This window comes from Danio rerio, chromosome 25 (assembly GCF_049306965.1).
Source record: "Danio rerio strain Tuebingen ecotype United States chromosome 25, GRCz12tu, whole genome shotgun sequence".
In the NCBI taxonomy this organism is placed as follows: Eukaryota; Metazoa; Chordata; class Actinopteri; order Cypriniformes; family Danionidae; genus Danio; species Danio rerio.
In genome coordinates, this window is record NC_133200.1 from 36943712 (window position 1) to 36960351 (window position 16640).

Genomic DNA, 16640 nt, shown 5'->3' on the forward strand with positions numbered 1-16640 from the left:
TTATTTTTATTTATTTATAATTAATTAATTAATTAATTATGAAGGAAGGAAGGAAGAAAGAAAAATAAATAAATAAATATATAAATATATAAATAAATAAATTAATTAATTAATTAATTAATTGATTAATTAATTATTATTTATTTATTTATTTACTTATTTATTTATTTATTTTTCTTTCCTTCCTTCCTTCCTTCCTTCCTTCCTTCGTTCGATCATTATTTTTTTCAGTTGGTTTATTATTTATTTATCTTTCTTGATTCATCTTTGCGTACTTATTGAAGCCCTCAAAAAATGGGGAGGGGTAGGAGATAGGAGGGATGGTGTATAGAAGGGGGATTTCATGTCATCTCTTTGCTAATAGGACTTCTATTTTTCACATACATTTATTAGTTTGTATATTATATGTGCAATAAAAATATTAAAAATAAAAAAATTAGTCTATCGGTTGAAGAATTTAACTTTTATGCCAATTAATGGGTTATTTTTGATTGCCTTTAATGCAAAATAACTGAACACAAACAGAGGAGGCTGAGAAAAACGCTCATTTAAGAAGAATTTTTCAGAAGGCACTGAGAAGAGGTTTTTGCATCTGAACTCACCTTATATACGTGTATATATATTTATACATGATGCAAGCACTCCTTTATATGCATTTCCTTAGATGAAGCAGTTTGCCGTTTAGCCTGATCCAGCATTTATTCTCCATAAATCACGTCATCAGAGTAAATGTACTGAAGCAGCTGTTTCAGATGTGGCATAAGCATTTCTACTATCTCCATGCTAATGTGCATTTACTGCTCCCTCGGAGGACTCTGTGTTAATAAGATGGCCGTAAAGGGCTTTTTGCAAAGATATTTCTTAGAAAAATAATCCAGAACCGGCACCTCTGTCTATAACAAAACCAGAGGACAGCACTCAGATCAGTGCTTTGAGTAAAATCTCTAACGCCGAGGCTTGTTGTTGGGAATTATCTGATTGGTTAATGCAGTTTTAATAGCTCCACCGCTGACATTTCACTCCAGCCAAAACAATCCCGCCGCTAACAAGCCGTAGTTCTGGATGAAAAGGCTCTGAAAGGCCTTCGGTGGTCTCAAATAAATGCCCCCTGCTGCATTCAAGCACAACAGACTTTACATCCAATACAGCTTGTGAGAAAGCCTCCAGTATGGAGCCAGATCCGTCTCAAATATAATACATTTACAAAATAAAATTTATACACAGTTCACGTACAAAATTTTACTCATACATTCAAAACACAGTTCATAAATACACAAATCTACCTAGTAAATTCAAAACACAACTCGTAAATACACAAATCCAATTCATAAATTCCAAACACAACTCGTAAAGGCACAAATCCAATTTGTAAATTCAAAACACAAGTCATAAATGTGCAAATCCAATTCCTAAGTTCCAAACACAATTTGTAAATTCGCAAATCCAATTCGTAAATTTAAAACACAATATGTACATAGACAAAACAATTCCTAAATACATAAAACACAATTCGTAAATACATAAAACACAATACGTACATACACAAAACACAATTCGTAAGTACACAAAACACAATACGTACATACACAAAACACAATTCGTAAATACACAAAACACAATTCGTAAATACACAAAACACAATTCTTAAATACACAAAACAAAATTCGTAAATACACATCACAATTCCTAAACTCAAAACACAATTCGTAAATATACAAAACACAATTTATAAATACACAAAACACAACTTTTAAATTCAAAACACAATTCATAAATACACAAAACACAATTCGTAAATTCAAATCACAATTTGTAATACACAACATGATTCGTAAATACACAAAACACGATTTGTAATACACAACACAATTCGTAAATACACAAAACACAATTCGTAAATACACAACACACGATTCGTAAATTCAAAACACAATTTGTAATACACAAAACACGATTCGTAAATTCAAAACACAATTCGTAAATACACAACACAATGTGAAATTCAAAACACAATTCGTAAATACACAAAACACAATTCGTAAATACACAACACACAATTCTTAAATTCAAATCACAATTACTAAACTCAAAACACAATTCGTAAATATAGAAAACACAATTCATAAATACACAAAACACAACTTGTAAATTCAAAACACAATTCGTAAATACACAACACGATTCGTAAATTCAAAACACAATTTGTAATACACAAAACACGATTCGTAAATTCAAAACACAATTCGTAAATACGCAAAACACAATGTGAAATTCAAAATACAATTCGTAAATACGCAAAACACAATGTGAAATTCAAAACACAATTCGTAAATACACAACACAATTCGTAAATACAAAAAAACACAATTCGGAAATACACAAAATACGATTCGTAAATACACAACACAATTCGTAAATACAAAAAAACACAATTCATAAATACACAAAACACAATTCGTAAATACACAACACAATGTGAAATTCAAAACACAATTCGTAAATACACAACACAATTCGTAAATACACAACACACAATTCTTAAATTCAAATCACAATTACTAAACTCAAAACACAATTCGTAAATATACAAAACACAATTCATAAATACACAAAACACAACTTGTAAATTCAAAACACAATTCGTAAATACACAAAACACAATTTGTAATACACAAAACACGATTCGTAAATTCAAAACACAATTTGTAAATACGCAAAACACAATGTGAAATTCAAAACACAATTCGTAAATACACACCACAATTCGTAAATACACAACACAATTCATAAATACACAAAACACAATTCGTAAATACACAACACAATTTGTGAATACACAACACAATTCATAAATACACAAATCCAATTCGTAAATAGACAAAACACAATTTGTGAATTCATAAATCCACGCATCCAGTTTATTTGTGGAAATATTACTTTTATTTTTTTATTTCATATTTTTAATTTTTTTATTTCATATTTTTAATATTTATTTAATTGTCTCTTGAACTTATGAATTGTATTTTGTAAACGTGAACTGTGTCGTGTTTGTATGAGTTGTATTTTTGCAGATGTATTATTTTTGAGACTGATCTGACTCCAGCCGCAGGTTTCTGGCTTAATAGGTCTGGAAATAAAATGCTGATTTTCTCCCTGCGTGCGCTTATGTAATCCATTGTATCCTCCAAAGCTTACAAATGCAAGGCTCAGCTGCTTCCTGGAAACCAGAAAGCAGGAACGTTATCATGCTCCGCACATGTGCTGACAATTTATAGTATATAGTAGTGTTATTGGAACCATACTATAGTGAACTACTTGAATTGATCTGTGATTCTAAATTTGCTATGGCAACACAACAGCTATAGTAATATAAACAAATACAATTATATCGTACTACACTGCACCTCAGTTTACTGTAGTAAAAACTAAAGTATACTACAGTACGTATTACAGTTTATCAGTTCACTATTGTTAATAATACAGTATGCTGAAGCATTCATTACAAAGAGTTGAAAATACTAACATGTACTACACTTTACTGCTGTATGGATCAAAACACTTGAGTATTTACTATAGTATTTTTTCATGTGGGGAGGGATGAGCATCTGGTGCAGCATTTGTGCACACTTGCAGGAGAATATATTGAGAATACAGTGGTATGCCAGATGTGTTTAGCATCCAGCGTCACACACACACACACTCTCAGGAGCTCACACAGCGTCACACACACTCTCTGCAGCTCACACAGGGCTGCACACTCTGTCACATTTATGTAACATGCACTTAATAGCCTCTGTATTTGCGACGTTGTGCTGCTTTTGTACATTCGGAGTTTGTGTGTGTGTGTGTAATATGCTTAATAAATTGCATTGTTAAGAAAAAAAGTGTAAAATATACACATTTCTTGCTTTGCCATCCACTCTGCATACTGTTATGAAATATAAAGAAAACAGAAACAAAAAATATACATAAATAAAAATAAGGTCGTATAAATAGAAAACACAATTCGTAAATACAGAAAACACAATTCGTAAATACAGAAAACACATTTCATAAATACACAAAACACAATTCATAAAAACACAAAACACACTTCGTAAATACAGAAAATACAATTCATAAATACACAAAACACAATTCGTAAATACAAAAAAAACACAATTCATAAAAACACAAAACACACTTCGTAAATACAGAAAATACAATTCGTAAATACACAAAACACAATTCGTAAATACAAAAAAAACACAATTCGTAAATACAGGAAACACAATTCTTAAATACACAACACAATTCGTAAATACAAAAAAAAAAATTCGTAAATACACAACACCATTCGTAAATACAAAAAAAACACAATTCGTAAATACACAACACAATTCGTAAATACAGGAAACACAATTCGTAAATACACAAAACAATTCGTAAATACAGAAAACACAATTTGTAGATACACAACACAATTCGTAAATACAGAAAACACAATTAATAAATGCACAACACAATTCATAGATACACAACACAATTCATAAATACATAAAACACAATTCATAAATACACAAAACACAATTCGTAAATGCACAAAACACAATTTTTAAAAACACAAAACACAATTCGTAAATGCACAAAACACAATTTGTAAAAACACAAAACACAATTCGTAAATGCACAAAACACAATTTGTAAAAACACAAAACACAATTCGTAAAAACACAAAACACAATTCATAAAAACACAAAACACAATTCGTAAAAACACAAAAAACAATTCGTAAATAGAAAAAACACAATTCATAAATACACAACACAATTCATAAATACACAACACAATTCTTAAATGCACAACACAATTCGTAAATACAAAACTATATATATTTTTTTTATTTATATATAAATAAAAATAAGGACGTATAAATAGAAGAAGCGTAATATGCAAATACAGAATTTTGTAATCTTTTTAATCCTTACGTTTTTTTTTTTTTTTTTTGTAAAATTAAGAGGCGACATGGTAGCTCAGTGATCACTGTCGCCTCACAGCAAGAAAATTGCTGGTTTGAGTCCCGGCCGGGTCAGTAGTTCTCCCCATGTTGGCGTGAGTTTTCTCGGGTGCTCCGGTTTCCCCCACATGCGCTATAGGGGAATTTGATGAATTAAATTAGCTGTAGTTTTATTCACTGTAATGGAACATATACATTGATTCTCTTCTCCTCTCGTGTTTTACTCGCACTAAACTAGTAGTCTAGTTGTTGTAGGGGTGTGGCTTAGCATATGTTTTGACCAATCAGCCAAACTCGGATGACATATTACTTATACAGTGGTGTGAAAAAGTATTTGCCCCCTTACTGATTTTTTTGTTGTTGTTTTTTTTTTTGCATTTACTTTTAGTCTGATAAAATGAAGTAGACCAAAAGATCCTCAAAATCTAGACATTATTCCGAGATACAAAGAAATGTAAAAACAAATGAGAAAGAAAATGATTGAGATCTACAACACCAGCAAGTCCAATTGTGAATGCCTGAAGAAAAACAAAAGACTTTTGGAGTGGCCTAGACAAAGTCCTGACCTGAATCCAATTGAGATGCTGACCTTAAAAAGGTGGCTCATGTTCAAACCCTCCAACATGGCTGAATGACAACAATTCTGCAATGACGAGTAGGTCAAAATTCCTTGAAAGCACTGAAACACTCATTGTAAATGAATAGGCAAGTCATTATAACAGTGGTTTGTTCTGTAGACAATCAAGACAAAGTATTGCTTAAGGGGGCTAAAAATATTAATCCTAAATTTTATTTATTTTTTTTAATTAAACTGCTTTTATTCTAGCTGAAATAAAACAAATAAGACTTTCTCCAGAAGAAAAAAAATGTGTAGGAAATGCTGTGAAAAATTCCTTGCTCCGTTAAATGTATTAAGTATAATAATGTTAATGCATGCAAGCATATCCCTTCACTCTTTCTCCGTCACAAGATATGGTGCTCTTTGAGAACTAAACTGATCTCTTCGCCTTCCGAACCTCGAATAAACTGCTCTGAGATCTGAGAGGGCTCTACCAGGAGGCTCAGATGAACCCCGGCGGTGTGTTCTGGCGGGATTGACTGATAGATGATGGCAAGGGAAGGATGTGTCCCGGGCTGTCAGTGCCGCTCATCATTAACACCTCATCCCACCTGACTGTTGTTGCTCCTCCGCCGAGTCCCCGAGGATCCACCGTCGCAGATGCTGTTTTGGAAAAACGAGCAGGAGAAAAAGCCTCCAGTTTCACCCTTTGTGTGATTGGAGACGTTCTGGGAAAAATGACTCGGCTGACATTGGCAGACATTTTGGTTTTTGCCTTGTCCTCCATTCAGAAAGTCGCTGTTGTGATTAGGGGATGCCTTGTAAAAATTCAGTCAGAATTGCTTAAGGGGGCTAATAATATTGACCTTAAAATAGTTTTAAAAAATGTATAACTGCTTTCATTCTAGCCCAAATAAAACAAATGAGACTTTCTCCAGAAGAAAAAATATTATCAGACATACTGTGAAGATTTCCTGAATCTGTTTAACATCATTTGGGAAATATTTGAAAAAGTAAAGAAAATTCCCAGGAGGGTGAATAATTTAGACTGCAACTGTGCAGTGTTTTTTTGTTATTAGGCATATTAAGGTAAACATATTTGCAGCTCAGGTCAACATCATGCTAAAAGCTTCAATAATTAATCGCAACGAGAACATTTGATACCATCGTAAGCCTACATTTAGCACTCAAAACAATAAATGTGGAGGCTTTAATATTGGGCCAGCAGAATGCATTGCATGGTGTGCATTTGTGAAGACTGTTTGTTCCCTTCGCGTCACATTGGCCACTTTATTAAAGTCTCTCCAACATGGATAAATTGAAGCTGCTGATTAATAGGGAACGAAAAGGTTAATTAGTGAAGGAACGTCTTTTAGAGGAGCTGTGATTGTCTGCATTCATTAGCACAGACACGGAAGACTCTGGGTTAGAGTAGTTCAGATCGGTTCTTCACTTGCTTTGAGAAAAAGGAGAAACTAGGGGTCCGTTCTTCGTACCTCGCTTAAATGATCTAAGATGATTTGGCAGATCCTGGATCTTTTCATCTCGATAACTGATCTCTCGCTAATTTGGTTCTTCAAACAAGTTGGCGAATCAGATTAGAATGTCTGGGTAAACTGATCTGAGATCGCTGCTTGTGTTGTGAAGGACAGATCTATCGATCCTCGAAATCATGATCAGCAATGCAACGATTGGCTGACGGCACAGCAGCGCAATGACATCATCTGATTAATATTCATTTATCCATGTGAGCAAAATTACATCAAATTAGCAGTAAACGGCTTGTTAAATGTGACACGCAATAACCTAACACATTTGTTGTGAGCTGCAGGCTTTACACTTTCATGTGTCGAGAGTATTCATCAAGTATTTCAATGCAAATCAGTGTATTTAGTTCTACATTTAGAAAAGATTTTCTTTATTATAGTAGTCGTTTTTTTAATCGCTGTATGGAATAACTGGATGTTTACAAAATCATTTTGATATTGGTAAAGGCGTCTGCAACTTTTGTGAAGCATCAAATCACTGGCATATTAACTATCAAAACATGTTTATGACTGCATAAATGAATTATTGCTTTTAAAGTCACATATTGTGCATTTCTATTATCATGCACAATTTTTTCTAAAGCGATCTAAAAAGTTCATATCAATAAGTTTTCTCTTTGCACCACCAGGTGGTACTTTCATTTCAGGGGTGCAGATTGCAAGTTTTATATATATATATATATATAGTTAAAATAGTTACTATTTTCCCAAGTGTATATAACAACTACTGTAAGAAAATCATTTGGAACATACTTTCATTATTTTCTTTGCATTAACTGAGCCGATCTAATCCTGTTTATATGAATTGAGCCTGCTACCGAGCAGGTTTGATCTAGCAGAACTGTTGCTATGACAACAACTCTCGGATCAGCTTTGAAGAACGAAACGATCCTGGATCGTGTCAAATCGTCAACATCCAAATCCAGCTAATTGTGTAATCCACGTACGAAGAACGGACCCTAGGAAGGGAAGTTTGTTTTTTAGTGTGTTAAGTATCTCAACTTACATCAATCAAACTGACTAAAAATATTAAGCTAAACTTTATATAACTAAAAAAAGTTTTGTTGAAGCCGGATTAACTTACTAAAATAAATTAAAGCAACAAAGTTTCAAATAATCTTGACTTCTTGTCAAAAAACTTTACACAGTGTCACTTGTTTTATAGCTGGCTGATGTGACGACAATCTCATATCAAGATATAGGAAATCTCATATCCTGAAAACCCGGCCACTTTATTAGGTACTAGTAATAGTAACTGGTTGGACCCCCTTGCTTTAATCCTTTGTGGCACAGATTTAACAAGACACTGGAAATGTTCCTCAGAGATTTTTGCTCCATATTGACATGATAGCATCACACAGTTGCTGCAGATTTGCCGGCTGCACATCCATGATATGAGTCTCTCGTTCCACCACATCCCAAAGGTGCTCTATTGGATTGAGATCTGGTGACTGTGGAGACCATTTGAGTACAGTGAACTCATTGTCATGTTCAGGAAACCAGTCTGAGATGATTCACGCTTTTTGACATGACGTGTTATCCTGCACGTCAGAAGATGGGTACACTGTGGTCATAAAGGGATGGACATGGTCAGCAACAATACTCAGGCAGGCTGTGGTGTTGACACGATGCTCAATTGGTACCAATTGACCCAAAGTGTGCCAAGAAAATCCCTCACACCATTACACCACCACCACCAGCCTGAACTGTTGATACAAGGCAGGACGGATCCATGCTTTCATGGTGTTAATGCCTAATTCTGACCCGACCATCTGAATGTGGCAGCAGAAATGGAGACTCATCAGAGCAGGCGACGTTTCTCCAATCTTCTATGGTCCAGTTTTCCAGTTAATATCCAGTAAACCCTAGAGATGGTTGTGCGTGAAAATCCTAGTAAATCAGCAGTTTCTGAAATACTCAGACCAGCCAGTCTGGCACCAACAACCATGCCACGTTCAGTGACTTAAGTCCCCTTTCTTCCCCATTCTGATGCTCGCTTTAAACTGCAGCAGATCATCTTGACCTGAAGGAAACCTGCATAATGTTTTACAGTAACAGTCAAAGAGAGCCGTATATAAGTAGCGTAATCAGTACATGAGCAGTTCCAGCGTGTGCTTGTGTGTAAACACAGGAGAACAGGAACAGGTGTGTGTGGGGTGCATGGGGTGTATTCGTAGTCCATAAAATGGCGGATTTGTAGTCTGTTAGTGATCTGCGTGTTTACCAGCGATATGCCAGGATTAGATATCAATTGTGACAGTGTGTGTGTGTGTGTGTTTACATTATGTACACGATTTCAAATTTGCTGTCCTTGAGGAACATTTGGTTTCCATAATATAGGCAAAACCTAAAACACAAACACACACATACACATTTACACAAACACACATCATCACACACATACTTAAACATATACACAAACCCATACACATATATACACAAACACACACAAACAAAAACACACATACATACACAAAAGCACTCACAAACCTATACACACACGTACACCCACAAACAAAAACATATACGTACAAATACACACACACATACATTCATAAAAACACAACACACACAGACATACACAAATACACATACAGAAACACGCACATACATACACAAACCCATACATAGACAAACACATACACAGACACTCACATGCACAAACACGCAAACACACAAACATACATAGACAAACACGTACACAAAGACAAACACGTATACACACACACATTCACAAAAACACATCACACACAGACATACACCAACCCATACACATATACACAAACACACACAAACAAAAACATGCATACATACACAAAAGCGCTCACAAACACATACACACACGTACACTCACAAACAAAAACATATACGTACAAATACACACACACATTCATAAAAACACAACACACACAGACATACACAAATACACATATAGAAACACGCACATACATACACAAACCCATACACACACTCGCATGCACAAACACACATACACACAAACATACATAGACAAACACGTACACAACGACAAACACATATACACACACACATTTACAAAAACACAACACACACAGACATACACCAACCCATACACATATACACAAACACACACACACACACACAAAAGCACTCACGAACACACACATATAAACAAAAACATACACACAAACATACACAAACATATTCATACACAAGTGCATACAAACCCATACACATACACAAAGAAAAACACATACACACACACATACACACACACTTAGACCAGCCTGTTCTTTGGTCCCTGCAAGGGTTTGAGTTACAGAGATAAGAAGATGGAGGACATGGAGGCAGCTGTGTGTGTATGTGTGCGCATGTGTGTGTGTCTCAAGGTGTCTGTCTGTTGGCATTAGAGTGTTCTGCTTCTCCGTCTTTCCTCCAGTTCTCTTCACCTTGTATTTTCTCTCCGTCTGTAGACAGAATGAACAGACAGCGTGTCAGTACTGTGTGTGTTTTCTTCAGTATTCTTCAGAGCAGGGCTTTGTCCGTCTGTATTGTAAAGCGGATCTCCGTGTTTGGGGTTTGATACACACCTTAAGGAGAACAAGTAGAAGAATTGGAACGAATTGTGTGTGTGTGTGTATCAGGTAAAAACTGGGACCTGAGCGCGGCTCTGAACGACTATGAGCAGCTCCGGCAGGTTCACACCGCCAACCTGCCGCACGTCTTCAATGAGGGCCGATACTACAAGCAGACGGAGCGCAGCAGCAGCAGCAGCACACCACAGCACAGCAGCCGGCCAGAGCAGAAACAGCCAGAGGACAACACACAGGGTGAGAGCGGGCACACACAAACACATGTATATACACATACATACACGTATACACACACATACACACATACATACACAAGCATACACACACATAAACAAAGAAACACACACAGATATACACATAACTCATACATGCACACATACGGTCACAAACAAATGCATACACACACAGATAAACAAAAACATACACACAAACATGCACGCATACATACACACAGATGCACACAAAAACACATTAACTAACACATAAACACAAACAAAAGACATACATACACACACAAAAACACATTCACATATACACTTACACACACACAAAAACACACACATTCACAAAACACAACACACAGACATACACAAACACACACAAACAAAAACACAGACATACACACATATACAAAACACACACACAAACAGAAACAGAAACTCATTCACACACATTCACACACAGACACACACAAACACACATTCACAAAAACTCAACTCACAAAGACATACACAAACATACAAAATACACACTGAAATACACACTCACAGACATAACAAACACATTCACACACACAATCTCACACACACTCACAAACAAAAACACATACATACACATACACACACACATTCACAAAAACACAACACACACAAACCCATGCACACACCATACACATACATACAGATATAAAACACACACACTCACATACAGACACATGCAAAGACATAAACATACACACCTACACACACACATAAAAACACACACAGACATACACAAACACACACCATATACAAATACACACACATTCAGACAAATGCACAGACTACATACACACCTAAACATACACACACACAAAACACACACATATACAAATACACACACACACACACACATACACAAACCTGTACACAAACCTATACACGTACACACACATATACATAAACACACACAAACAAATACACACTTACACATGTTTAAAAACACACACATACACACACACATTCACAAAAAGACAACACACACAGACATACACAAACCCACACACATATACACAAACACATACACATACATACAGAAACACACACAAATACACACTCACACATGTTTAAAAACACACACATACACACACACACATTCACAAAAACACTACACACAGACATACACAAACACCTTCAAACACATTGACTAACACATACACACACCCACACACACACACACACAAACACACACACATATACAACAAAAACACAGAGACATACACACACACATTCACAAAAAGAAAACACACACAGACATACACAAACCCACACACATATACACAAACACATACACATACATACAAAATACACACAGGCAAAAAAGAAAAAAACACACACAAACACACACACACAAATACACAAACAAATACAGTGTGAGAGCAGGGGTTATTCAGAAATAGATCATGCACATGTATTGATATGATGTCTGCTCAGTTTTGATCCCCCTTCTCCTCCATCTCTCCGCAGAGAAGCGTCTGTCCCGGGGCATCTCTCACGCCAGCTCTGCCATCATGTCTCTGGCGCGGCTGCAGGTTTCGGGAGACTGCGCCAGAGAGCAGTTTCCCCTGGAGATGCCCATCTACACCTTCCAGCTGCCCGACCTGAGCGTCTACAGCGAAGACTTCCGCAGCTTCATCGAGCGCGACCTGATCGAGCAGTCCACCATGATGGCTCTGGAGCAGGCCGGTGAGATCATCATCATCATCATCATCATCATCAGTGCTGCTGGATTGCGTAACACTCGCTAGATTGGGCACAGAATGAAACTAATCCCTCATCACGGATCAACAGCCAGACTGAGAGTAGCAATGAGCACACAGATGAACTTACAGTACAACTCACGCTAACACACACACGTTCAGGAGTTTGGTATGATCGTTCACCCAAATATAACATTCTGCATTTATTTACTATTCCGTTTTTTATGGTGGCTGAGAGATCTTAACACACTGTAAATAAAACACTGTATTATATATATATATGAGCAATATCACACGAGTAGCAGTGCGATATGGCTGTATATCGGCACTGGTGGGAGGCGTGCGCTGGCACGAGGCCGCAGGCCAAGTGCCTTAGTGCCCCCAACCAGTGCGGATATACAGCCATATCGCACTGCTACGAGTTTAAATTGCGTTTATACAACAGTTTGACGGCATAATTGTGTATATCAAAACAAAATCAAACATGGAGAGTCTCAAAAACCCTTTTTTATGAGGAACTACTTTCTTCCGCCTTGGATTCAAATCATAAGCTGACAGTTAAACAGCTGTTAAAACAGTTAAAAAAAATCTTTTAAACTTTAGGGGCTCTATTTTGACGGTACATGCGCAAAGCGCAAAACGCAGGGCGCAAACGCTTTCAGGGCGTGTCAGGACGAGTTTATGCTAATTTAAGGACGGGAAATCTGCTTTGCGCCAAGGCGCATGGTCTAAAAGGGTTGAGTTTATTTTCTTAATGAGTTATGGATGTGTTTTGAGAATAAACCAATTAGAGTCTCATCTCCCATTCCCTTTAAAAGTCAGCTGCGTCGTGCCAAGAGCGCATTCGCTATTTACAGGACGCAAAGTAAGTCTAAGTGGGAAAAATGAGCATTTCACAAGCAAACAGTTAACAAAACTGTTAAACAGAGCATCTACTGCGTGAGAGTGAGAGATAATGGATCTACTTTCACTTTCGCTCTCTTGGATAGGGAAACCTTTACACACAGACATCAATTAGTCTATAAATAAATACTTTTGTTTGTTAAGCGCAAATATTAGTTTCAAAACTATTTCTAAATTCAGTTCTAATTTCCAGCAAACGAATAAATAAACAATAATAATGAAGTGTGTTAAAAAACCTGAGTTATATCCTAAAACACATGATGTTCCCCATATGGTCTAAAACCTGACAGGTGGGCAAATCTAAGCTTGTTTTTAATAAAACAAATATAAATATGGATATAATAAATAATACTGCTAATAATAATAACATTATACAAAGGCAAATTGTTATGAATGAACTGAAAAAGCCTCCCGAGATAAAGACATAAAAGCAGTGATTTTTCATATTTATGTAGGCTAGAAAATAATGTGTTTTATAATATTTTAATCCTTTATATTTATATCCTATATCTATTCTTATTATATCCTATATATATCCTTAATATTTACATTTTTTCATATGTAAAGATATTTGCCTGTTGCTCTCTTGTGTGTATTAAGCAGTGTGTAAGCGAGGTGCAACTCTGCGCCGGAGTTTAGACCGGGTTAGTTTTGGTCTAATGAAATATCTATTATAGTTTCTCAAAATAGCAACGCACCAGCGGTCCGCCTCAGAACGCCTTCCTTTTTAGACCAGAACGCCTATGGGCGCACATATGAGCGCTAATGCATTTGCAATTTAAACAGCGTAGCACAACGCCTCAAAACAACTCTTGCGCCAAGCTGAAACTACCAAAAGACTACTGCGTCACGCTTTGCACCACACTGCGCCGGGTGTATGATAGGGCCCTAGATCTGTAGTGTCTGCTCTCTGCTGGCTTTATGTGGGCGGAGTAATACACAAAGGGTAAAGAGGCTGTAGGAGTTCTAATATTGCAGAATATCGCACGGCTATCAGCCAATCAGATTTGAGAACCTGACAGAACTGTTGTATAAATATGTATAAATATATATATATAACTTAACTCTAGTTTATCATATCCGAATACAATTTCTCCAGCCACATCCAGACCTGATTACTGCCACACTTCTGTTCACAATTAGGAAATCACTAAAGACTTATCTGACAAAGTAAAGTAGACCAAAAGATCCTCAGAAGCTAGCCATCATGCCAAAAAAACAGGTATAAAACGTAGTTTAGCCAGCATAATATCAGAGGAGGTTTGAGGTGTGTGTGTTAGGGAGGTCTAACAAACAAAACCTTTATTCTGAAGTTAATGGAAAATGTAGGATTTTGGTTCATGAAAGCTAATAGCAACGAGCAATCTGTCTGTAGGTCGTCTGAACTGGTGGTCCACCATGTGCACCAGCTGTAAGAAGCTTCTACCGTTGGCCACGACAGGAGATGGGAACTGCCTTCTGCACGCCGCTTCTTTAGGTGAGACTTCCCGTGAACATGAGCATCAGCACTGAAGAGTCGGGTTCTGATTTCATCTGGTGCTCCTTTAAATAGCAGCGCAGGCTCTGTCGTGGGACTCATGAGGTGTCGTGTGTCTGTGTTTTCCAGGAATGTGGGGCTTTCATGACCGGGATCTGGTGCTGAGGAAGAGTCTCTACGCCATGATGAAGAGCGGAGCGGAGAGAGAGGCTCTGAAGAGGAGGTGGAGGTGGCAGCAGACTCAGCAGAACAAAGAGGTTCAGTCTTAAACCTTACTGCAGCGTTGATGCACGTTTACTCGTTAAAGTCAGCATGACCCGGAAGCTGTGACTAAAACGTATTAGTAATTAGTAATTAGTAGACAGCATGCCAAACACACATTTACCTTATCAAGCATCAGCTTAGTGTGAACTCTTGATTGTGCTGTGATGCAGAGGAAATGGAGCATCTCTGAATAACAGGTCATGTTGTGGTGTTTGTTGTAAATCATGCATGTGTGTGTGCTTATATCTGTGTGTGTGTGTGTGTGTGTGTGTGTGTGTGTGTGTGCAGTCGGGTCTGGTGTACACGGAGGAGGAATGGGAGAGAGAGTGGAACGAGCTGCTAAAACTGGCCTCCAGCGAGCCCCGCACACACTTCAGCAAGAACGGCAACTCCAGCGGAGGGTAACACACATATATGCACACAGAAGCACACACACACAGACATATACACGCACACAAGCACAAAGTAGCACACACACTCATGCACAAGTGGGCACACACGCAAGCATAAAATCTTATACACACACACACACTCATGCACAAATGCACACACACGCAAACACACAATCTACACACGCAAACACACAATCTTACACATACACAAGTGCACACACACAAACGCACACACAACACAGACCAACACATGCACACTTACACACACATACACTTATGCACACACACACACACACACAAACGCACGCGCACACACACACACACAATCATGCACACACACATACATACTTATGCAAAAGCACACAAATGCACGCACGCACAAAGTAGCACACACACTCATGCACAAGTGGGCACACACACGCAAGCACAAAATCTACACACACACACACACAAACACACAATCTTACACATACACAAGTGCACACACACAAACGCACACACAACACAGACCAACACATGCACACTTACACACACACACTTATGCACACACACACACACACACACACACACACGCAAACACACACGCGCGCGCACACACACACACACATAATCATGCACACACACATACATAGTTATGCACTAGCACACACATCCACAAACACACACACACAAATGCACGCACGCACAAAGTAGCACACACACTCGTGCACAAGTGGGCACACACACACAAGCACAAAATCTTATACACACACACTCATGCACAAATGCACACACACGCAACCACACAATCTACACACACACGCAAACACACAATCTTACACATACACAAGTGCACACACACACAACACAGACCAACACTTGCACACACATACACTTATGCACACACACACACACACACACACACATGCAAACACACAAACGCACGCACATATACACACACACACACACAATCATGCACACACACATACATACT

The 16640-nt window shown here is 37.3% G+C and overlaps 1 protein-coding gene across 3 annotated transcripts in view; it reads left to right on the forward strand.

Moving 5' to 3' along the window:
• Positions 1 to 16640, forward strand: part of otud7a (OTU deubiquitinase 7A) — a 192359-nt gene that overhangs the window by 141808 nt on the left and 33911 nt on the right. For all 3 annotated transcript variants that reach the window (XM_073943368.1, XM_073943369.1, XM_003201466.7), the window contains 5 exons: positions 10726 to 10911; positions 12399 to 12617; positions 14910 to 15011; positions 15141 to 15268; positions 15564 to 15676. In XM_073943368.1, coding sequence (XP_073799469.1) covers positions 10726 to 10911; positions 12399 to 12617; positions 14910 to 15011; positions 15141 to 15268; positions 15564 to 15676 — 748 coding nt within the window. The remainder of the gene's footprint in view (positions 1 to 10725; positions 10912 to 12398; positions 12618 to 14909; positions 15012 to 15140; positions 15269 to 15563; positions 15677 to 16640) is intronic.